The sequence below is a fragment of the Nycticebus coucang genome, chromosome 21 (assembly GCF_027406575.1).
Source record: "Nycticebus coucang isolate mNycCou1 chromosome 21, mNycCou1.pri, whole genome shotgun sequence".
In the NCBI taxonomy this organism is placed as follows: Eukaryota; Metazoa; Chordata; class Mammalia; order Primates; family Lorisidae; genus Nycticebus; species Nycticebus coucang.
The window spans coordinates 36,033,096-36,058,852 of NC_069800.1; the positions used below are offsets into that span (position 1 = coordinate 36,033,096).

The following is a 25,757-nucleotide window of genomic DNA, read 5'->3' on the forward strand; positions in this document are numbered from 1 at the left end:
TACACAGCTATGATTTAATAAAAAAAAATAAATGTAGCATCATAAAAAAAATAAATAAATAAATTGTGGTATTTGTACACCATGGAATATTATGCAGCCATAAAGAAAGATGGAGACTATACCTCCTTCATGTTTGCATGGATGGAGCTGGAAAATATTCTTCTTAGCAAGGTATCCAAGGAATGGAAGAAAAAGTACCCAATGTACTCAGCCCTAATATGAAACTAATTTATAGCTTTCATCTGAAGGCTACAACCCAATCTCACTACAAGAATATGGGGAAGGGGGCAAGGGAAGGGAGGGGGAGGTGGGGTGGAGAGAGGGTGATTGGTGGGTCCACACCTCGGGTGCATCTTGGAAGGGTGCAGGTGAAGTTTACTAAGTGAAGAGTATAAGGGTTTGAACACAATAATTGAGAAAATGCCATGAAGGCTATGTTAACAAGTTTGGTGAAAATATTTCAGACTGTATATGGAACCAGCACATTGTCCCTCATGATTGCATTATTGTACACAGCTATGATTTAATAAAAGAAAATTTTAAAAAATGTAAAAAAATAAACTTTATTCTCAGAAATATGAAAATCTGAAGGAAATTGACCAATACTTGGAAGCATGTCACCTTCCAAGATTTAGCCAGAATCAAGTGGAAATGTTGAACAGGCCTATATCAAGTTCTGAAATAGCATCAACCATACAAAATCTCCTTAAAAAGAAAAGCCCGGGACCAGATGGCTTCACATCAGAATTCTACCAAACCTTTAAAGAGGAACTAGTACTTACATTACTCAGCCTGTTCCAGAATATAGATAAAGAAGGAAGACTACCCAACTCATTCTATGAAGCAAACATCACCCTGATCCCCAAACCAGGAAAAGACCCAACAAGAAAAGAGAATTATAGACCAATATCACTAATGAATATAGATGCAAAAATATTCAACAAGATCCTAACAAACAGAATCCAGCAACACATCAAACAAATTATACATCATGACCAAGTCAGTTTTATCCCAGGGTCTTGAGGCTGGTTCAATATACGTAAATCTATAAATATAATTCAGCACATAAACAAATTTAAAAAGAAAGACCATATGATTCTCTCAATTGATGCAGAAAAAGCTTTTGATAATATCCAGCATCCCTTCATAATCACAACACTTAAGAAAATTGGTATAGAAGGGACATTTCTTAAACTGATAGAGGCCGTCTACAGCAAATCCACAGCCAATATCCTATTGAATGGAGTTAAATTGAAATCATTTCTACTCAGATCAGGAACCAGGCAAGGTTGCCCATTGTCTCCACTGCTTTTTAACATTGTAATGGAAGTTTTAGCCATTGCAATTAGGGAAGAAAAGGTGATAAAGGGTATCCATATAGGGTGACAAGAGATCAAACTTTCACTCTTCACAGATGATATGATTGCATATCTGGAAAACACCAGGGATTCTACTACAAAACTCTTAGAAGTAATCAAGGAATACAGCAGTGTCTCAGGTTACAAAATCAACATCCATAAATCAGTAGCCTTTATATATACCAATAATAGTCAAGCTGAAAAAACAGTCAAGGACTCTATTCTATTCACAGTAGTGCCAAAGAAGATGAAATATTTGGTAGTTTATCTAACAAAGGACGTGAAAGATCTCTATAAAGAGAACTATGAAACTCTAAGAAAATAAATAGCTGAAAATGTTAACAAATGGAAAAACATACCATGCTCATGGCTGGGAAGAATCAACATTGTTAAAATGTCCATACTACCCAAAGCAATATACAATTTTAATGCAATCCCTATTAAAACTTCATTGTCATACTTTAAAGGTCTTGAAAAAATAATACTTCCTTTTATATGGAATCAGAAAAAACCTCAATTAGCCAAGACATTACTCAGAAATAAAAACAAAGCAGGAGGAATCACGCTACCAGACCTCAGACTATACTATAAATCAATAGTGATCAAAACAGCATGGTACTGGCACAAAAACAGAGAGGTAGATGTCTGGAACAGAATAGAGAACCAAGAGATGAACCCAGCTACTTAACCATTATTTGATCTTTGACAAGCCAATTAAAAACATTCAGTGAAGAAAAGATTCCCTATTTAACAAATGGTGCTAGGTGAACTGGCTGGCAACCTGTAGAAGACTGAAACTGGACCCACACCTTTCATCATTAACTAAGATAGACTCTCACTGGATTAAAGATGTAAACTTAAGACATGAAACTATAAAAATACTAGAAGAAAGTGCAGGGAAAATTCTTGAAGAAATTGGTCTGGGCGAATATTTTATGAGGAGGACCCTCCAGGCAATTGAAGCAGCTTCAAAAATACACTACTGGGACCTGATCAAACTAAAAAGCTTCTGCACAGTCAAGAACACAGTAAGTAAAGCAAGCAGACAGCCCTCAGAATGGGAGAAGGTACTTGCAGGTTATGTCTCCGACAAGGCTTAATAACTAGGATCCACAAAGAACTCAAACGTATTATACATCAAGTGATCCCATCTCAGGCTGGGCAAGGGACTTGAAGAGAAACTTCTCTGAAGAAGACAGGTGCACGGCCTACAGACATATGAAAAAATGCTCATCATCCTTAATCATCAGAGAAATGCAAATCAAAACTACTTTGAGATATCATCTAACTCCAGTAACATTAGCACATATCACAAAATCCCAAGATCAGAGAGGTTGGCGTGGATGTGGAGAAAAGGGAACACTTCTACACTGCTTGTGGGAATGCAAATTAATACATTCCTTTTGGAAAGATGTTTGGAGAACACTTAGAGATCTAAAAATAGACCTGCCATTCAATCCTATAATTCCTCTACTAGGTATATACCCAGAAGACCAAAAATCCCATTATAACAAAGGTATTTGTACCAGAATGTTTATTGCAGCCCAATTCATAATTGCTAAGTCATGGAAAAAGCCCAAGTGCCCATAGATCCACGAATGGATTAATAAATTGTGATATAAGCACACCATGGAATATTATGCAACCTTAGAGAAAGATGGAGACTTTACCTCTTTCATGTTTACATGGATGGAGCTGGAACATATTCTTCTTAGTAAAGTATCTCAAGAATGGAATAAAAAGTATCCAATGTACTCAGCCCTACCATGAAACTAATTTATGGCTTTCATATGAAAGCTATAACCCAGTCATAACCTAAGAATATGAGAAAGGAGGAGAGGGAAAGGAGGGGAGTGAGGAGGTAGGGCTGAGGGAGGGTGATTGGTGGGATTATACCTACAGTGCATCTTACAAGGGTACATGTGAAACTTAGTAAATGTAGAATATAATGTCTTAACACAATAACTAAGAAAATGCCAGGCAGGCTATGTTAAAGAGTGTGATGAGAATATGTCAAATGGTATATAAAATAAAAAATAAAATAAAATAAAAAAAGAATATAGGTGAGGTATAGAAGGATTACAAGGAAACCAAGAGTTCAGTATTTGAAAAAAAAGAAACACTAGAAAAAATAAAGACTATAATTGACATGGAGGTAAGTGGATTCAATGATACTGAAAATAAGCCTGAGAAATTTCTCATATTACGAAGAGAGAAAAAGAAAAGCATTTAACACAATAAGGGAAGGTAAATACAGAGAAAGCTGGAGGAGGAAGATGGAACTGAATAGAAACATGATTGAATAGTATAATTTATCAAATATATATTTGTCTAGAGATTTACTGTACAGCATTGTTCCTGTATTTAACAATACTGTATTATGCACTTAAAATTTTGTTAAGAAATTAGATTGGGGGCAAGACAAGATTGCAAGAGGGACTTTACCTAACAATTGTAATCAGTGTAACTGGCTTATTGTACCCTCAATGAATCCCCAACATTAAAAAAAAAAAAAAAAAGAAATTAGATTGTTGCCAGGCACGGTGGCTCCCGCCTGTAATCCTAGCACTCTGGCAGGCCGAGGCAGGTGAATTGCTTGAGCTCAGGCGTTAGAGACCAGCCTGAGCAGGAGTGAGCTGCCATCTCTACTAAAACTAGAAAAAACTAGCCAGGTGTTGTGGTGGGCACCTGTAGTCTCAGCTACTCTAGAGGCTGAGGCAACATGATTGCTCAAGTCCAGAAGTTTGAGGTTGCTGTGACAAAGCAACCCAGGGTGACAAAGTGAGACTCTGTCTCAAAAAAAAAAAAAAAGTTAGTAGCTGGGCAGAGTGGCTCATGCCTGTAACCAGAGCATTCTGGGAGGCCCAGGCAGGATGATTGCTTGAGCTCAGGAGTTCCAGAGTTCCCTGAGCAAGAGTGAAACTCCCCCTACCCTAAAAATAGAAATTTTTTTCTACTAAAAATAGAAAATCAGCTGGGTGCTGTGGAGGTAGTTACTCTGGAGGCTGAAGAAGGGGGATTGCTTGAGACCGGAAATTTAGGTTGCTGCAAGCTAGGCTGACGACACCGCACTCTAGGCTCAGTGACAGAGGGAGACTCTGTCCAAAAAAAAAGGAAGTTTGATCTCAAGTGTTCTTACCACAATAAACAAATAGTGAATGCAAATTAAGGGAAGAATAATAACCTGTTAAAGTTGATTAGATTAGCACATAGTTTAAGAGATTGTAACATCATGACCAATGAGGATAAATCATTCTTAGACTTTGTTTATTTGAGCATGATTTGCTGCACACTGGGGAAAATAATCTGGAAATGTGTAGCAAAATTTAAAATACTCATACTTTTGAATCAGCAATACTATTTTGGGGACAGACTCTGTCTTGTAATAAAAAACACCTGTATCTAAGATAAATGCACAAATGTGTTTTTGCGATGTTGTTTGTCATAGGAAAAAACTAGAAAAAATATATTTGAAGAACACATTTCCTTTCTTTGGAAAAAAAATCTGCGTGTGTAATTGTTAAGGGGAAAATAGCTTTTACACAAAATTAATAAAATGATCCATAAATAGCTTTCAGGAAATTATAACTGAAAAAGGAGAGCACATAATATTATGTATAAAAAAAGATTCAAACCCAACCTATGTAGAAAGTAATTACAAAAATTATGGGGCTACCATATGCAACTTTCTATTAGTATGTATGAAAATTTTAATGAGATGATGATAAAGTTTTAGGAAGAAAAATGAATTATCAAAATGACTCCAAGGAAAAGTTAAAACTTAAATACATCAACAAACGGGAAAAATGAAAAAAATATTCTACAAAATGGCTCTCAATCTCTACAGTTTTAAGGGTATCATCTTTACAATTTTCAAGAAAAGGAATAATCATGCCTCATAAACTGATTTACAGCATAAAGAGGAGATAATGCTATTTATTTAAGCTAGTGCAGTCCTAAATATTAAAGTCTGCCAAGATAGCATGCATGCATACACATGTGAACACACACAAATTCAGATCAATCTCATAAAAATTAATGTAAAAATGATAAGTAAAATACTGGAAAATCAAATGTATCTGTGGAGTTAAAAGTAACACACCATGATTGAGGCTTACTAACAGGAAGGAAAGGTGTTTAAGAAAACCTAATATCTATTTCCAATAAAATGAAAGTCTTACTAAACTATACCTAAAGGATAATTTTTTTATTGTGAGAAAGAAAATCCATTTCAAGCCAACGACTCCCATAACTAGAGCCATTCTCATTAAAAGTAGGGAGACCTATGATCACCTTTATCAATTCATACTGTTCTACGGCAGCAATGATATATCACATTTAGGAAAACCCAACCAAAATATTGTTGTGTACATAAACAGATTAAAATGATTAGAATCAATAAAAGAGTATAATAAGGAAACTAGGTATAAAATTAACATACAAATCTGTAGCTTTTCTATGTACAACCAATACCTAGTAATTAAATAAATGGAAAATGATTCTATTTGCTAAAGTAACTAGAATAGGCTCAGCGCCTGTAGCAAAGCAGCTAGGGCACCAGCCACATACACCGGAGCTGGCAGGTTTGAATCCAGCTCAGGCCTGCCAAAGAACGACAACTACAACCAAGAAATAGCCGGGCATTGTGGCGGGTGCCTGTAGACCCAGCTACTTGGGAAGCTGAGGCAAGAGACGCACTTAAGCCAGGGGTTCTCAACCTGTCGGTCGCGACCCACAGGAACTGTATTAAAGGGCCGTGGCATTAGGAAGATTGAGAACCACTGGCTTAAGTCCAAGAGTTGGAGGTTGCTGTGAGCTGTGACCCCAGGGCAACAACTTGGGACTCTGTCTCAAAAAAAAAAAGTGACTAGAATATAACTACATAGAAACAAACTTAAAACATAGAAGACATGTATATGAAGAAAACGACAAACTTTGTGGAAGGATGTATGATAAGGAATGTATGCTATTCTTAGACGTGAAGACTAAATATTGTATAGATAAGAATTCTTCCCAGATTAAATCACAAGTTCAAAAAATTACAGTCAAGATACACTCTGGGAGGCCGAGATTGGTGGATTGCCTGAACTCATAAGTTCAAGACCAGCCTGAGCAAGAGCGAGACCCCCAACTCTAAAAAAATAGCCAGGCATCGTGGCGGGTGCCTGTAGTCCCAGCTACTAGGGAGGCTGATGCAAGAAAATCACTTGAGCCCAACAGCTTGAGGTTGCTTGAACTATGACACCCTGGCACTCTACCAAGGGTGACAAAGTGAGACTATCTAAAATAAAAAACAAAAACAAAAACAAAAAACCTCAAGAAGCTATATTGAAACTTGGCAAAAATGCCTATAGAGGCCGGGCACAGTGGCTCATTCTGTGAGTTTATTCACTGGAGAGGAAACAAATTTCAATTATATTGAAGCACTCTCAGGTAAGTATGGAGAAATTGGAGGGATATAGTTGGTTTTCACTCCTGCGTGACTCAGAATGGCCAGGCAAACCTCACACTTGGGATTCTAGGAGCATCTGGACGCACATGGTGAGGCTGGATGGGTGCCTGTGGAGGTCCCCCTGGGTTCCGAAGCAGAGCAGGCTCTCCCCACAGGTTTGCAGCCCCTGCACTCTCACCTTAGCCACCAGCATCCTGTAGGCATAGAGCTGCTTGCCTTTCCCCTTGCCCAAGGCTCCTTCGTACTTCTCCACAAACGCTTGGGCCTCCCTGGTTGGGGGACAAGAAAAAGAACAGGAATTCAGTTAGTACCTAACCAAAGATAAAGGCTCAAACACAAGTGGCTGAAAGCCTTATGCAATTTTGCACCCCTGGTTAGAATATCAAGTCCATGAGGGTAGGGCATGTAGTCTGTTTCATCCACTGAAGTTTCTCCAATACCAAGAACAGTGCTTGGCACATAGCAGGCGTTTGTGGTAGGCAGCATTTTGGCCCCGGTGATCTTTGTCTACTGTTCACACGTGACTATATTATGTTACACACAAAAGGAACTTTGCGGATTATAATTGAGATTACTGACTTTAAAATGGGGAGATTATTCTGGATTATCTGGCTGGCCCCAATGTATGAATAATCATGTGAGCCCTTAAAAACAGAAGAGGAAGGCGGAAGAGTCCGAGAGACACGTGGCACGAGGGTGAGTCAGAGAAATCAGAAGCAGGAAAAGTCTTGACCCTCTGAGACTGGGCCCCCTCTGGAGGCGGCCACGTGAAAGATGTGAGAAGGAAATGAATTCTGCCAATAACCAGAGAGCCTGGGAGAGGACCTCAAGCCCCAGATGAGAACTGCAACCCTGTGGACACCTTGACTTTAGCCCCCTAAGACCTCGAGCAGAAAATCCAGTCATGCCCCGGTGGGAGTATTTAGACCACGGAAATCAACAAATACTGCAATCAGGGCCCCTCTTAGTCCACCTCTCAGAGAGCTGGAAAGACCCAGACAGGCAGGTGAACAATGAAGTCCACCTCAGGGTGGTGGAAGAAAGCTTGCGGGAGCTGTGTCTGGCGATTGCTGTGACCCCTGCCATCTCCCACACTACAGCTGCTCCACTGTTCTTGCTGCCTCCAAAGCCTAGTACAGGGAGTTGACATGTGTCAAAGTTGCCTTTCAACCTGGGGTAAATCCTCAGGCTGGCTTTATTGGGATGTCTCAATGTCTCAAAGTTACTGAGCCCGACTGTCCAGCTCCTGACACCAGGGTCAAAAGCTGGGCTGGATGTCCTCCTCACAGGGATGGGCTCCCTGTTCGCCTCTAGGCGGATGTCCTGGCGCAAGGTACTTGTGATCCCCAACTCCTCTGAAACATCAGAGAATGGCTTCCCACTATTCCTATTTTTGTCTTCTTTCTGTATGTCACAGGTGGGCAGAGACACAAAAATACTTGGAGTTTTCTGAGTTTAAACATGCTAGATTTAGGGGGTTTAGATGACAGATCTCAAAAGTAGGGGCAATATGTCTGAGCTATTGAGCCCAGCAGCAAATATTCCTCTGCTCTCGGTCCAGACTGTGTGGTCAGACTCCCAAAAAGCCTTGAAGAGAACAGAGGGCCCTGGCCAAGGTTGGCTGCAAACTCTGAGGCCCAGGCACTATGAAGAGCCCATCTGGTTTAAGAATTTCAATGGGCACTGCAAACATTTTTGGAACCAATAGAAATATATAAATACTGACAACCAACATTTTCCAGTAAGCTTCTTTTCACAAGCTGTCTGTGATGCAAAGCATCACAACAGGAGTTGGTTTATGGTAACAATGGCTCCTGCCCTGCATGTTCCACAAGGCACTGTTGCCCCTCTGTATTAGCAGTGTTCTTGCAAAATGGGAACCTTCTGCAAGCTCCTTTTTCTTAAGGCAAATGGTGTGTAGTAAATGAAGTGAAATGGAAAAGGAAGAGGAAGCTTCTGGGACTTGGGCCTCAAGGCCATTTGGGGCAGTTTTCATCTATTAATAAAAATGGGGATATAAGCAAATAAATAAATGGGGATAATGTCATGAGAATTAAGTGTGTGTATGAATGCACGCAATGTATGCACAGCAATTTTCCTCATCAGGCATGGCTTCTAGAGCAGGCAGCTAATAAGATACTTTTTGAGCCCAGGGGGCTAAGGTGAGGAACCCTCAGCTTCCCCAGGTGTCTGACCTAGGGGCTTGGGAATGTGGCTTTCCATAACGATGTACTCTGAAGTGGACCCCAGGCATCTCTTAGAGATGACATCTCCAAAGACTCCACCTGGTGAAGAAGATTAGATTGAAAATCACACTTCATTTTGAGATGCAGATATAAAAACAGACACAGGGCAGCCTGCATTTGACAGCATCCTACAGAATGTTGGGGGAGTGTTACAGCCTGCTTGAAATCTGGAAGACCCCTGGATGAAGGCAGGGAACACAGGTGGCCAAAGAGAGGTGATTGGAGATTGGAGGTGGCCAGAAGTTGAAGGTGGCCAGAGCTGAAGTTGGTCTGGGACAAGCTATTTCGGTATCTCCTTTTGTCCCGAAGCAATTGCCATCTGTAGTCATGGAGACAAGGACCAAACAGATGCTGAGTTTCCTGGAAGTGTAAATTCAGATCAGCCAGGTGTAGCCATCTTCTTGAATCAATTTGACGGCAGCTGAGGCTAGCCTAGTGTTCTTGGTTTCTCATATGTGGTGGTTTTAAAATGTGTCAGCAAATGATTTGGCATTCCCCCTTTCAGATTGTAGAAGCCTGTGCTCCTCCCCTTGAGTGTGAGCCAGATTTAGTGACTTGCTCCCAATGAACAGAGAGTGGTAGAAGTGATGGTATATGACTTCTGAGACTAGGACATTAAGAGTATTGTGACCTCCTCCTTGAATTCCTCCTCTTCTGGGAGAAGCCAGTATCACTCAAGCAGCCTATGGGGAGAGACTGAGATCTTCTAACAACCAGTACCAACTTGCCATTCATGTGAATGAGCTACCTTGGATGTAGATTCACCAGCCTTAGCCAAACCTTCAGTTATCTGAAGGTAACTGCAGCCCTGACCAACATCTTCATTTCACCTTCTGAGAGACTTTAAGAACACTGCCCAGCTAATATGCCTTTGAATGTCTGACCCACAAAAGATAATAAATGTTTACTATTGCTTTGAACTACAAAGTTTTAGGATAATTTATTACATTGCACTGGGTAACTAATACACTACAGAACCCAAACCACTACGTTCTTTAGTGAATATACATTTAGAATTGTAATGTTTTCTTGGTGGATTGACTCTTTTTTTATCATTATCCAGTGTTGTTCTCTGTCCCTGGTAATGGTATTTACTCCAAAGTTGACTTTATCTGATATCTGACAGTCTCTCCGATTTTCTTTTGGTTAATGTTTGCATAGCATGTTTCCCCTAAATTTTTACTTTCAACCTTCATATGTCATCATATTTAAAGTGAGTTTCTTATAAACAACATATAATTGGGTCATTTTAAAAATCTGCTTTGCCAGTCTCTGTCTTTTAATTGGTATATTTAGACCACTTACATTAATGTAATTATAGATGTGTTAAGGCTTAAGTCTGCCAACTTATATTTTTCTGTTTATTCTGTTTTCATTTCTGCTTTCATTTTTATGCTTTCCTGTGGGTAACTTGAAGATTTCTTAGAATTGCATTTTGATTTATCTGTAGTGTTTTTTAGTATATCTATTAGATAGCTTTTCTGATAGTTGCTGGAGGTATAGTATTATATATCATGTACATATTATATTATGATATAGTGTATTTATCAAAGTCTACTGGTGCTGATATTTTACTAGAGTGAATTGCAGAAAACTTGTTTCTCTTTACATCTATTTACCCTCCCCATTTTTTTTTTTTTTTGAGACAGAGCCTCAAGCTGTCACCCTCGGTAGAGTGCCGTGCCATCACAGCTCACAGCAACCTCCAACTCCTGGGCTTAAGCGATTCTCTTGCCTCAGCCTCCTGAGTACCTGGGACTACAGGCGTCTGCTACAATGCCAGCTATTTTTTTGGTTGCAGTTGTCATTGTTGTTTTAGCTGGGTTTGAAACCACCAGCCTCGGTTTATGTGGCCAGTGCCCTACCCAATGAGCTATGGGTGCTGCCCGATTCCTTCTCTTATTATTTTCTTTCTGTTTAGAGAACTTCTTTTAGCTATTCTTTTAGGGTAAGTCTGATGGTGACAAGTTCTCTTAGTTTTCCTTCATCTGAGACTGTCTTGAGTTTTCCTTTTTTCTTCTTAAATGATTTTTTCACTACATATAGCATTCCAAGATAACAATTCTTTTCATTAAAAAATTGTCATGCCACTTCATTCTGTCTGCCATGGTTTCTTTTCTTTCTTTCTTTCTTTTTTTTTTTTTTTGGTACCTTGAGTCGTATCTGCCATGGTTTCTGATGAGAAATTTATTGTCATTCTAATTGGGGTTTTTTGCCTAAAGGTAGTACATTCTCTCTGACTGCTTACAAGTTTTTGGAAGTTTAACTCTGCTATGTCTTAGAATAAATTCCTTTATTTTGGGTGTATCCTATTTGGGATTTGTTTTGCTTTTTGAATCTGTACGTTTTGCCAAATCTGAGAAATTTTCAACCATTATTTCTTTGAATATTTTCAGCCCCACCCTCTTTCTCCTCTTTTTCTGGAATTCTAATGATACTAATATTAGGTCTTTTTTTTTTTTTTTTTGAGACAGAGTCACCCTTGGTAGAGTGCTGTGGTGTCACAGCTCACAGCAACCTCAAACTCTTGGGCTTAAGCAATTCTCTTGCCTCAGCCTCCCAAGTAAGTGAGATTACACGTGCCTGACACAATGCCCAGCTGGTTTTTTTGGTTGAAGTTGTCATTGTTGCTTAGCTGGTGGCCTGCATTGCCTTCAAACCTGCCACCCTCAGTGCATGTGGCTGGTGCTGTAACCACTGTGCTACAGGCACCAAGCCAGCCCAGCTATTTTTTGGTTGGAGTTGTCATTGTTGTCTTAGCAGGTCTGGGCCAGGCTCAAACCTGCTAACCTCAGTGTATGTGGCTGGTGCCCTACTCACTGAGCTACAGGCACCGAGCCTAATATCAGGTCTTTTATGATATTCCCACATATCCTTGAGGCTGTGTTCGTTTTTTTCCCAGACTTTTTTCTCTCTAGTGTTTAGTTGGGTAATTTCTCTTGTTCTGTCTGCAAGTTCACTGATTCATTCTTCACTCTGTTCTCTTTATTCTGTTGTTTTTGAGTTTTTAAATTTTCAGATTTTTTTACTTCTAAAACTTCCAGTTGTTCCTCTTTATATCTTCTATTTCTTTTCTGAGACTTTCTGTTTTTTTTTTTTCATTTGTTTTCTGTATTCACAATCACTCATTGAAACATGTTTATGGTAGTTGCTTTAAAACCTGTTCAGATAATTCTAACGTCTTTGTCATCTTGGTGTTAACATCTGTTGATTGTCTTTAATCATTTAGTTTGAGATCTTCCTGGTTCTTGGTATGACAAGTGATTTTTGTCTGAAACCTGGACATTTTGGATACTATATTATAAAGTCGTAGATCTGATTTGAATCTTGTGTTTTAGCAGGCCTCCTCTGACATTGCTGTGGTAGGTGAAGGGGGGTGCTGCCCAGTTACTTCCAGGTGGGGTTGGAAGTCCAGGTTCTTTACTTGGCCTCCTTTGATGCCTGAAGCTAGAGAAGGCTCTGGTCACTGCTGAGCAGGGATTGGAGGTTAGGTTCCCAACCTGGTCTCCATTCGTGTCTGGTTACTGCCAGGTGGTGGTGAAAAGTGTGGCCCCACTGACACCATGGGGAAAGGGAGGGTCCATTACTGCCTGATGCAGCGGGAAGCTCCTGCTCCCCACTCAGCCTTCTCCGGCACCGCCCTGTTGGGAGTGTGGAGGCTCCTGGCTTTAGCTGGGCAATGGTGAATCTCGAGGCTCCCCTACTTGCCTTTGCTGCCGGAAGTGGGGATTAGCAGTTATTGTCCAAAAGCTTTCTGTCTTGCCAGGCTGTTCCCTTCCAAGTCCTTTACCTAGAGAGAGCAGGCCTTTTCTTGGGATATTTTTTGTCTGTGTCCATTGATGTTTCTGGGTTGTCAAATTCTCCAGTATCCAATCTGGGATACATAAGGAAAGAAAGAAAACGCAAGGAACCCAATGCCCTGTCACTCTTTTAGTCCTGAGGTCCACAGCCAATCTGCCTTCTTCTTTCTATCTTTCCAAATCATCTACTCTTTGCGTTATAGACAATGGTTTAGGGTTTTAGTTGTGCTTAGTGGGAAGAATAGGGGGAAGTAAGTCTATTTCATCTTCCTAGAGGCAGAAGTTCTCTGAGCTCTCTAAAGAAAGCAAGCAGTTTGGGCAATTTTCTAAGACATCAAGCTTCTGACAAAGCTGGGAGACATACTATGTACCTGATTAATGCAATGATTAAAACAAATATCCCTCAGGACACAAGCTCAACTTCACAACCTACCTTGAATCTTTATTAACGATGTCCTTGTGCTTCTCTGATTCGTCTTTGTTCCCTTATCTCTTGGGGCTTAGTGTCTGGCACAAAAGATGCTCAAGCTCTAGTAGTGACAATAACCACTTCTTATTACTTGCATGTTATATGCTGGGCACTTAGTATCAACATTTTGAATCTGTCAGAAAACCCTGTGAGGTAGATATTACTATTATTCCCAGGAATGTGAGGCTCAGAGAGGTTAAGGGAGGAAACCAGCCTGAGAGGAGGGAGTGGCCAGCCAAAGTCTCTGGATGTGGCAGGGATGTGAACTCATGTTGCCTTTTAAGCCTTGGCGTCCTTCTTAGATAGTCTGTCTTTACAACTATGCTCAGATCAGCCAAGGGCCTGACTGGGCTAGAGACTGGGGTCCCCACACCTCTGTTTCTAAAAAAGAGGATGAAGTCTGGGGACACTATCTGTAGTTGGAGACTTCACTGCCAGAAAAGGAAATTATACAGGAGGCACAGGGGTGCATCTTAGAATGTCTGGTAATTCTGGAGAGGCAATTACAAATTAACAGTGCAGGCTCTAGGCTGGGAGCAATGGTTCACAACTGTAATCCAGCACACTGGGAGCCCAAGGCAGGAAGATCCTTTGAGCTCAGGAATTCGAGACCAGGACTCTACTAAAAATAGAAAAACTAGCTGGGCATGTGGTGCACACCTGTAACCCCAGCTACTTGGAAGGCTGAGGTAGGAATCCAGGAGTTTGAGGTTGTTGTGAGCTAGGCTGATGCCACAACACTCTAGTGTGGGCAACAGAGTGAGACTCTAGCTCAAAAAACAAAAGGGAGGGTGTTTGGGGGGACCTCACCTAATGATGCATGATGCAATGGTATATTTCAATTATACCATTTAGAAATGAGTATAATTATGATGGATGTGTTACTTAGTTCAATGTAAGCATTTCACATTGTATATCGAAGCAGTACCCTGAACCCCATAAATGCATCAATGTACAGTTATGATTTAATAAAAAATAATGAAAAAAAAAAAAAAAACAAGAACAAAACAGTGCAGGCTCTGGAGCCAGAATTCCTTAGTTCAAATCCTGGCTGGGCCACTGAACTTGCTATATGACCTTGGGCACGTTACTTGATTGTTCTGTGCCTCAGCTTCAATCACAGGGTGGTTCCAAGGATTAAACGCGTTGTTATACATACCACACTCAGAACAGTGCCTGGCATTTAGGGCATGCTCAGCATATGCTGGCTGGGAATAGAAAGGAGAGAATATTAAAAAGATAAAGAAGACACAGCTCTGCAAAGAAGAGCATGTGATCAAGTGAGGGGACAGAGTCTTGGGGACTAGAGGATAGTCAGTAACCCAGGCTGAGTGTGGAGAAGGGTGTTGGAGACTTCCCTGCATAAGGGACACTTGGCTCAAGTATATAGGGAGTGTAGGAATTAGCCAAGTGAGTGGGCAGAAAGCACCGGTCTTCTAGGCAGAGGCACTGGCTTGAGTGGAGACCCAGAGGCTGAAGAGCCTCAGACCTGAGCCTAGGATGAGGAATCTCCAGGGAGGGAAGTGGGCAGGGAGAGGAGGGAGGGGGTCTGCAGGGCAGAGATCCACTATTTGTGGGGAGATCTGCTCCAGTGAGAGAGACAGATCTCTCCAGCTTCCCAGACCTCAGCTTCTGCCTGTCCTGTCAGGAGCAGGGCCTGCCCCTCAGAGGCGGGGAGAAGATGGCAGATTTCTCCTCTGGGCAGCTGAATAGCCCTTAGGGATTTTCATGGTCCCTGAGAATGCCAGCCCGCTGGAGATCTCATTTCCATAAGCATCAAGGTTGCTCTTTTTCCACTGTTAATAAAAGATGTGTTCTGGTGACACCTGAGTGGGGGTGAGTTTCTGTTAGAGTGACAGGTGGCTGTTCCACCCTGCTGACAGGAGGAAGAACCCCACCTGGAGGGAGGCAGGAGAAAGGACTCAATAAAAGGAAGCTGGGAAGGAAGACAATGCCCCCAGCTGAGCGCACAGTCCACACTTGTCAGTAGCCACGTGTGACTATTTAAATTAAAAAAATTATTTTTTATTGTATTGTTTTAGTTGACAAATAAAACTTACAAATATTTATGGTATACATGATGTTTTGATATATGTGCACATTTTGAAATGGCCCAATCAAACTAATTAACATATTTATTACCTCATATACTTGTTATTTTTTCATGCTGAGAACATTTAAAATCTACTCTTTGCAATTTTCAGGTATCCAATATATTACTAACCATAGTCCTCATGTTACACATAAATTTAAACCTAAACTAAAAACAACCAAAAATTCAAGTTTTCCATCACACTAACTACATTTCAAGTGCTGAATAGCTACACGTGGCTCGTAGCTGTGGATTGGACAGTGCGGATGTAGGACTATTTCCCACATCTCAGAAAGTTCTGGCGGCCAGCACTGGTTTGGAGCACAAGTCTAGAGGCACTGCAGGGAGCTATTTCTTCTTGCAGCTACCTAGGAGAGAATGTAATAATTTGCAGGGCAGTGGAGTGAGCTCTGTTTCCCAGGACCCTGGTCAAGGTCTCACCGTGTTGCTGTAGCCAGAGTTTTTACTATGCTACTTTGGTGAATGGTGCCAAAGTACAGCTGCCAACTTCTCTGCTTAATAAAGGGTAAGGAGTTAGACTTGAGCAATGAGGAAACTCAGGTGTGAGAGGAGCCAGGGAACATGGGCTTTCTTCTTAGTAAAGAGGAAGCGGGAATGTGTCACCACCAATGCTGTGACAGAGAAACAGGAGGGACCTAGGGAAGAATGGTAATGTTGGATGGGAATCTTTTAGTGGAAAACCAGAAGTTATGCAATATGATTACTGCTCTTATCTCAAAAGTGCAGCAGAGACTCAAGAATCATGAAACGGTGCCTGTAATCTGAGGTGGATAGCCTGAGCTCAAGAGTTTGAGACCAGCCTGAGCAAGAGCAAGACCCTGTCTCTAAAAGAAAAAGTCAGATGTAGCGGTGGTTGCCTGTAGTTCCAGCTACTTGGGAGACTGAGGTAAGAGAATGGCTTTGAGCCTAAGACTCTGAGGTTGCTGTGAGCTATGCCACCACAGCACTCTACTAGGGATGACAAAGTGAGACTTTGTCTTAATAAAAAAAAGGTAGAAAAACTAACCAGGTATTGTGGTGGGCACCTCTAGTCCCAGCTTCTGGGGAAGCTGAGGCCAGAGTATTGCTCAAGCTCAAGAGTTGAGGTTGCTGTGAGCTCCGACACGTGGGCACTCTACCCAGGGCAACTGAGTGAGACTTTGTATCAAAAAAACAAAAAAGAGGGCAGCGCCTGTGGCTCAGTGAGTAGGGCGCCGGCCCCATATGCCGAAGGTGGCGGGTTCAAACCCAGCCCCGGCCAAACTGCAACCAAAAAATAGCCGGGCGTTGTGGCGGGCGCCTGTAGTCCCAGCTACTAGGGAGGCTGAGGCAAGAGAATCGCTTCAGCCCAGGAGTTGGAGGTTGCTGTGAGCCGTGTGACGCCACGGCACTCTACCGAGGGCGGTACAGTGAGACTCTGTCTCTACAAAAAAAAAAAAAAAAAAAAAAAAGAATGATAAAATGCTCGGTGTGTCAGCATTTCTTATGGGAACCAGAGAATTGAAAATAGGAGTTGAATGGTGCGGCTACAGTGGGTGGGTGGGTGGGGGGGCTTATCATCCTCAGAACAATATTCCCAGAGCATGGGTACCAGTGTGGTCTTAGGCAATAAGGATGTAGGAGTAGCTGAGATAGACCCTCTCTCCCATCCTGCACACAGAGAGACTCTGGGTGCTCAAAGAGCATAAGAGAGAGCTGCTCTGGAGGAGGAGGAGGGGTCATGGGAACCATGCCCTGGAAGGCATGTCTGAGTCAGCCTGTGAGGGAGGCATGGAAGCCACCAGATGAGGTGGGCATGGGATAGAAAGGTGGCAAGCAATGGAAGGGCTGGGTACAGGCAGGGAGTGTGCTGAGTCTCCCGTGTCTCCCCTTCCAGACTCTGTGTGGTGCTGGCTAAAATCAAGGCCTGTCTTGGCTCTCATGGGGCTCCTCTGGAGCCTTCCCCTTGAGGCAGACGGAAGGAAGATACTGAGCCTGTGGACACTGATAGGCCGTGGTCGCCCACCAGCTTGCTCACCTGAGCTCCACCAGCTTCTTTGCCATGGGCCAGGGCTTGTTCCGCATGGTGGCAATGAGCTTTTTTTTCTCCTCCACCTGCTCCAAGATCTGGGCCCGTTCCTCTTCAGACAGGGACTCCCCACCAGAGGCACTGGAGGCCACAGAGGATGATCTGGAGGCAGGAACAGGAGAGATACAGAGGAGAGTTGGAAAGGAGGTGGGTGTCCTCAGGAGTTCCTGAATGCAGAGGAGCCCACAGGCAAGACAACACTCCTGCCCCCTGCTTGGAAGCTATCAGTGATTGCAGAGGCCAAAACACTCTCCTGTAGCCCCGGGCACTGGGGCTGCCTCCCCAGCCTCTGTTTCTCTGCCTCCTCACCTCACTCCATACTCTAGCACAGCCCTGCCCATTGGAAATAGAACAGAGCTGCTTATTGTACTAGAAGCCACCTTCATGTAGCAAAAAGAAACAGATACTTTAATAATACATTTAATTTAATCCAATATATTAAAAATTACAAATTAGCATGTAATCAGTATAAAATTATTAAAGATATTTTACAGCCTTTTAAAATGCTATTTTTAAAGTCTAATGCTCATTTTATACCCATAGCACACAGCAATTGAGACAGTTAAACTTTCATCAGATATACTTAGTGGGTATTTGGATTTCATAAATGTACAGATGAAACATAGATTCACATGCCCAGATTGTTTTAGACATATTAAAATGTTTCCCAGTAACTGAATCAAGCAGCAAAATAGCATTTTCCTTTGGTATTTCCATCTGCACTGAAAACACGAGGTCATCTTTTTGTAGAAGAAATATTTTGGCTTCAAAGTTAAATCAAATCAGTTTTAAAACTACATCTGTCTGTCGGAGGTAAGTAAATTCACTAACTCTGGTGTCAACCTGGTGGTATTAATATTAAATTAAAATTTAATTAGAAATTAAGTTCCTCGGTCACATGGGCCACAGTTCAAGTGTTCAACAGCCATGTGTGGCTGGTGACTGTCATACTGGACTGCACAGCTGAGAACGTCCAGCTAGAAATGCCCCGTGCAAGAACCCTCCCATCTCCCAGACTAGACTGTGTGCCCAGCTGTACAAAATCCAGGTGATCACATGCACTCCTCATAGCCTCCAGGCCATCTCACAGCTTTAGGGATAAAAAGAGTGAGACAGGGGTGGAGGGGAGAGTCTGAGGGGAAGAGAGGGTGTTGGGTGGAGGAGAGAACTAAGGAAGCATCATGCCTGGGTGGCTTTAGCAAGCTTCACAAATTAAACTAGTGGGATGTGGGATGGGGCTACCACAGGTTTTAGAGACCAGGTTGTGGCAGGTGTTGTGAGGTTTTACTTCTGATTAACTCCTAAGGGGAAATGAAGTCCTGGGATGCTTTTGAATGTTGCAAAGCCCAGAACACATTATGTCTATGTCTATGTCTATGTCTATGTCTATGTCTATGTCTATGTCTATGTCTATGCCTCTTTATGTCTATGACTATGTCCATCTCTGACTGTGTCTATGTCTGTCTATGACTATGTCTGTCTATGTCTATGTCTATGTCTGTCTATGTCTATGACTATGTCTGTCTGTGTCTATGTCTGTCTGTGTCTATGTCTGTCTATGACTATGCTATGTCTATACCTATATATTTTTTTGTCATACCCCACAATCTCTGCCTTTGAGTCTTCCCACAGGGTGCTCCCTTAGTCTGAGGAGTGTAGGCATGCAGTCATTGCTTGCCCAAATTCCACCTGCTCTTTGAAGTCTCATTGAAATGCTTATCCCCTCCATGGAGGAGCCCTGAGGCCCTAGCGATACAGCACTCTGTATCTGTAGTCTGTACATGTTGCTTACTGTCTCAGCGTGTGATTACTGATGCCTGTGTCTTATCTCCTCTGCGGTAAGCATCTGGGCATCAGGGACAGAGCCTTTCATCTTTCTACACCCTGCCATGGCCCTGAGCTGAAGCTGCATGAATGAGTTCTTGTCTGTACCCCTTACATTACATCTGCCATCCAGATATCTGGGGTCCATTAGATGGTACATGATCCCTTCAGAGTTCAGGACACCCAGGGTCCATCGATGATGCATTCATGTTCTCATTAAGTTGCAAAAGGCACCATGCATCCTTTACCCCTTCAGCTCATGTCTGGGAGCAACCAGACAGTAGACGAAGGTCTTAACCAAGCCAAGATGACTGGCATGGGTAACAGAGAGGATCAGTGGCCTCTTTCAAGGGAGGGCCTTGGCTTCCTCTCAGTAAAGGTGGAGAGGAACCGTGGAACACCTGAGTAATGGCGCTGGTGAGGATTTGTTACATAGTGGGAAGGAGCATCACCTCCACACTGTGACCCTAATACTTCCAAATGTTTCAGAAGCCTCCCTAATATTATCACAGGAGATTCTTAAAACATATGAATAAGGCATATATTACCCCCAGTGAGCATAAAAGGGAGGCAAAGAGAGGAAGATGCTCATGGAAGCTTCAAAACATGAAACAAACCCCCCACTTGCTAATCCCCCAAGATGGCTCTGTCCACTAGCCATGTGTGTTAGTTCTAATGGAATGAAGGAGACAAATCCCCAAGTCCTAGAATTTCAGAGTTGGTAGAACACTTGTAGGTCTTCCAGACCAATGTCACATTTCTAGAGGAGGAAAGCAGAGGAAGGGGACATCAGTTTCTCTTCAGTCAGGGACAGTGCACAGTGGGTGCCCCAATCAGAGCCACAACACACCTGGGTTTCTTGAGCCTCGTCCAGGACTCCTCCTTCTTTAGCACCTCCTTTTCCTTCTTTGGGGGTGCACTCTGCTCCTTGAGGGAAGCCTGCCCATCCTTCTGCCTTCCTTCATGGGTCCTCTCTGTCGTGCTCCGCTCCTGTCCCCGTGGCTCCCCTCCCCGGCTCCTGCGCACTGTCTGCTTCCTCCGGGGAGACCCTGGCCGTGGGCTGCCCCTAGTGCGCTCTTTCTGCCTGGGTGGAGATCCACGTCTGCCTGGGGGACCCTCAGCTCCGGGGGCCCACTTGCTTGAGGGTCTCCTCCTTCTGTCCCCTGCAGAGGCAAGAAATAGAACCTCCTGGCTCCACACGCCTCTAAGCCGTGACAAATCAATAGCCCCAGATATTTCCTGGAGCTCATCAATTCTGTCAGGGCTCAGAACACGATGCCCTAAAATATGGCTCCTTGGCAGACTAAGTATCTTAAATGGAGGGAAATTGAGAAAATGGCAGGAACAGTGACATCACTCACTGACCATCATCTTCCTTCTCCCCTGAAGACCTTTGTGTCTGGGCAAACAGGCCTTGCTAAGTTCCCCCTAGTTTATTACCATTAGATCAGACATTCTGTCCTCCAGTCATACTCCTACATGACTGTTCATAAGAATACAGTTTTCCCTGAGTCTCTGGGCCTCCATTTCTGAAGGCTCTTGTGTCATGTAAAGCTTATGTTAAATAAATGTGCATCTTCTCCTCTCATTAGTCTGTCTTCTGTTATTGGGGTCTCAGCCATGAACCATGAGGTATTTGAAAACCCAAACCTTTTCTGCCCTACAGCTCCAAAGTATTCCTCTGGTCTCAGATGAAAATGACTTCCCCTCTTTCTCTGACTTACTGGATCTTTGACACTCTTGCCTAAGCCTCAGGTAGAGATCTAGGCTGTGCCTTTTGAGCTGAGTCATGTCCTGACCCCCAGTGTCAAGGCCTACTGTAGGCCTCTGTTTGGTAAGGCTAGGTGCTGAGATAGGAAGGGTGCAGGAAGGGTCTGGCTGGCTCCATTCTCCAGAGGCTGCCCTCTGGTGTGCCCTCTGCATGAGGGAGGGGACAATGGGTGAGTGTTGCTAAGTCAGGTTAGGTCCTTTTCCTCAGTGCTGCCTAAATGTTTGTTGAGACAGTCTTGCTCTGTGTCCCAGGCTAGAGTGGAGTGGTGTCATCATAGCAGCCAGCAGCCTCCAACACCAGGTCTCAAGCGATCCTCTGGTCTCAGCATTCTGAGTAGCTGGGATTACAGGTGTCCACCACTACACCAAGCTACTTTTTGTATTTTTAATAGAGACTGGGGTCTCAGTATGGTCAGAAACTCTTGAACTCAAGGAGTCCTCCTGCCTCGGCCTCCCAGACTGCTAGGATTAAAAGGCATGAACCACCACACCCTGGCATTTATTTGTATTTTGTCAGTGACCTTACAGCATTGACAAATGGTCTGGCGGAACAGAATTCACTCTACAGTATGATCTTTCCCTACAGTTTGCCCAAGTGCAACTATCCATATAGGCATTTACAAATCAAATACAGGTGAAATGATAATGAGGTTGTGATATTAATAATGAACATCTTGGGCTGGTGTGGTGGCTCACACCTATAATCTAGTACTCTGGGAGGCCAAAGGCAGGTGGATTACTTGAGCTCGGGAGTTCAAGACCAGCCTGAGCAAGAGCGAGACTATGTCTCTACTTAAATTAGAAAAACAAGCTGGGTGTCAGGGAAGGCATCTGTAGTCCCAGCTACTCTGGAGACAGAGGCAGGAGGATGGGTTTAGCCCAAGAGTTTGAGGTTGCTCTGAGCTAGGATGCCACAGCACTCTACTTAGAGCCACAGAGTGAGACTCTGTCTCAAAAACAAAAGAAACAAACAACAACAAAAAGCAAAAACAATGAACCTTTCCATCACTTCCTGGTTTGGTGTCTTTGAGCAAGTCTCCTAACCTGTCTGGGTCTCAGCTCATCTCTAACATGGATGTTCATACTCTGTTAGATTGATAATAAGCACAGCATGGCAACTGGCATCTGAGAACAGATGTCATTACTCTGTCACTTTCAACCAAAAAGTCTGTAAAAGAACACCAGTTTGAGGCTAGGCTGCTCTGTGTGAAAATCTCAGTTCTATTGCTTGTTTATCTCTGTGACCACAAATGAACTACTTTTCTGTACCCCAATTTTCTCACCTGTGAAATGGCTCTATAACCCCGATTTCCCTGCGTGATAGGGGGAGTTTCTTAAAAAAAGGAGCGGGGATCTGGCACATGAGAGGTATTCAGTAAAGGTTCTTTCCCCTCCTGAGTCCCCAGCACACCTGCTGCTTCTGGCCTCTGAGATCCTGTGTCAGGGTGGTCGTTGCCTGGACTCCGGCTGGCTGCAGAGCCCTGGCTCTCATTGTCTGCTGCAGTGGCTCTTGGCCTCAGCTTTTCTGCCATGACCAGGTAGAACTCCCCACTTGCACTGTGAGAGCTCACACTCTGGACGGAACAGAGGGGAGTACCCCCTAAACCTCCCACCACGCAGTCCTGAAAGCTGCCTGTCTGCTTCCTCGACCCTTGAGCTTTTACATTCTGAGGAACAGGCTACCCTATAAAATAGCACCACATCTGGGTGATGGTAGGTGGGGCTGGATTGGGCAGCCTGAGCTGGGGACTTGGAGTCTGGACATCTGGGTGGGAAGGCTGCCTGGGCTGGTTGTTACCTAGGTAGCCGGGCGGGTGGCTCGTTCTCTGAGTCGGCTTCCTCTCGGGCTCTCGGAGGTGCTACTGGTGGTCTGCCTGAGTCCCCGCTGCCTGGCTCCAGCATCACCCCCTTTAATGTTATGTGTGTTGGCTCTACCAGCTCACAGCTTCTCCTTCTCCAGGGAGCCCTGGGCTCATGGCAGTCATCTTGTTGGGAAATGCCCCATAGTTTATCTCCCTTTCTTCTCTTTGAGTAGCCCACAGCTGATTACTTACTGATTTAGGGTACAAAGTCCTGGTGTCCCAAGGCAGGAAAGTCTATGCTTTGTTCATGTTCCACATCTCCCCATGGGGTGAGACGGAGGCTGGAATCCAGCCGAGACTAGCTCCTGCCTCTGCTCCATCCTACTCCCCTCTCCTTATCTCTGGAAAGCAATCATCCTCGTGCAGGGAACTAACCTGTCCACAGGCCCTACCTCAAAGTGTGGTTGGGAAACTCATCTGAGCTAATGTCTGTGCAAGTGTGCTGTGAGCTGGAGCACGCCAGATTTAGGGAAGAGAACTTGCTTTGAAGGTCTTTCTTTTTTTGTTTTTTCTGAGACAGAGTCTCATGCTGTCACCCTGGGTAGAGTGCTGTGGCATCATAGTTCCCAGCAACCTCAAACTCCTGAACTCAAGCGATCCTCTTGTCTCAGCCTCCCAAGTGGCTGGGACTACAGATGCCCGCCACAACGCCTGCCTATTTTTAGAGACAGGATCTCACTCTTGCTCAGGCTGGTCTTGAACTCCTGAGCTCAGGTGATGCACCCACCTTGACCTCCCAGAGTGCTGGGATTTACAGGTGTGAGCCACCACGCCCAGCCTGCTGTGAAGTTCTAAGAGAGACTCAAATTTCTCTTCTTGGGTTCCAAGCAAAGTTATTGGTAGCATATTCAAGTGGACAAGGGGCTGACCCACTGAGCTGGCCAAAAACTCCAAGGAGAGGCATTGGTTATTTTATTCCCTAACTCACACGCCCATAAAAAAGCATTTAGCAAGCATTTGCCAAACACTCTTTGAGGTACAGGGCTATGGCAGTAACCAAGATTGACACTAAGCTTTGAATTAGCAGAGAAGGTAACACATGAGTCAGGAGTACAGGGGCCAGCTTCACTCAGACCTGACCAGCTGAAAAGACACTCTGAAGGAAGAAACTTCTAGTCTGAGGCCTGGAAATGGGGTGGAGGGTCCACAGTAAGTTAGGCTATGGGGTAGGGTTCCGTAGTGAGTGGTGTGAGAGAAGAGGGTTTCCTGGACACGTAACTTTCTATTTTAAAATAAAGTTTAAAGTTTAAAGTCACCTGGGGCAGTAATTGAAGGGTTTTTTTAGAACAGGGGACTTTCAGAATTAAAACTGGTGATGTCCCTGGTAAACCGGGACAAGTTGGTCACCCTATTGGTAGTGGGAAGAGCCCTGGAAAAGTTTTAGGCAGAGAAATGACATGATTGCTTTTGTGCTTTTTTATAGACTTTCCATTCAGTCATTCAAACCCTAGTGGAGGAAATTGCTTGATAAAGATGTTTGAAGAAATTGTAAATGCAAGAGACATTGGGGGAAAGAACTGCCCTGCCTTGGCTAAGAAGATAGAGAATTTGTAAAAAATAAAACTACTAACCTTTTATTTTCCACTCTGACATGAAAGAGCTTAGAAGTCATCCTTCCCATCCCAACTACAACAGCAAGCTGAACAAACTGAAAAACAGCAATTCTTCTTAGATCTGTCAGAGAGTTGGGTTCTATGGGAAAGTTACTGCCATCCAAACTGGAGGGTGACAGAGAATCATGTGAGGGTCTAACAGTTGAGTTCACATATTCATCCTAAAATAAGTGCTACATACGTCATTGCTGAATATGAGTATGGTCACCTTCAAAGTCCTCCCCTTGGGAAGCTATTCACTGATGCCAGTGCCTAGTCCACCCTTTAAAGCAATTTTGGAGCCCTTTCTTTTTCTGGACTGACCATCAGAGTTGTTGTATACACACAAAAACATGCAATAGCAATAATGAACGCCACTCAGCAAGATACTGCCACATGTCCCCGTGAACACGGCTGTGAGACAATGGTAGGCCAAGATTGTGAACCCTTACTGAGTTGTTTGTACGGTGATGTCAACATAAACACACAAAAAATTAATTGTCAGGCCTTATAAAACAATTGTCAGACCCTGTAGCTTAGCTTACCTGGAGCAGAAGCCCAGGATCAAAAGTCCTCCCTGGGAACCAAGACTGGTAATGGTAAGTGGTAGTTGGAGCTTGTTTTACTCAGCTATAGTAAGATGCACAAATGTGGAAATGATTCTCAATAAGAAGAAGGTTTTTATACCCATAGATCCCTAGAGACAGGAGGTGCGGCACACAATGCTGGGCCACACAGGGAAGCATTGAGGTCCATGAAAAGGTAGAGGGAGTAAGGGAGAAAACATGGACAAGGGCCTTTACTATGCTTTCCAGAAGGGAGGAATGGGGGAGGCAGGTGCTAGGCGTGGCTAGTCTGAATCATTTCAATGGGCTCTGGGGCCTAGGAACTGCTCCTAGTTGCCTGCTGCTTGGCCCTTTGGTGATCAGGGCAGGTGGATATGTGGGTGACTATGAAAGTTTTGAGACAGACTACATACGGTCCATTAATTCACTTCCAAGAAACAGTCAACAGTATCCTTTCTTTCTTTTCTTTTCTTTCTTTTTTTTTTTTTTTTGAGACAGAGTCTCACTCTGTTGCCCTGGGTAGAGTGCCATGGCATCACAGCTCACAGGAGCCTGCCACAACGCCTGGCTATTTTTAGAGACCGGGTATCCACTCTAGTTCAGGTGATCTGCTTACCTCAGCCTCCCAGAGTGCTGGGATTACAGGCATGAGCCACTG

At 43.5% G+C, this 25,757-nt stretch overlaps 1 protein-coding gene across 1 annotated transcript in view; it reads right to left on the minus strand.

Moving 5' to 3' along the window:
* The window catches only part of TMC2 (transmembrane channel like 2), a 112,011-nt gene that overhangs the window by 76,943 nt on the left and 9,311 nt on the right, over positions 1-25,757 (minus strand). Inside the window, exons 2-4 of the mRNA XM_053573739.1 lie at positions 20,160-20,472; positions 17,435-17,587; positions 6,989-7,079 (exon numbers count right to left, since the gene is read on the minus strand). Coding sequence (XP_053429714.1) covers positions 6,989-7,079; positions 17,435-17,587; positions 20,160-20,472 — 557 coding nt within the window. The remainder of the gene's footprint in view (positions 1-6,988; positions 7,080-17,434; positions 17,588-20,159; positions 20,473-25,757) is intronic.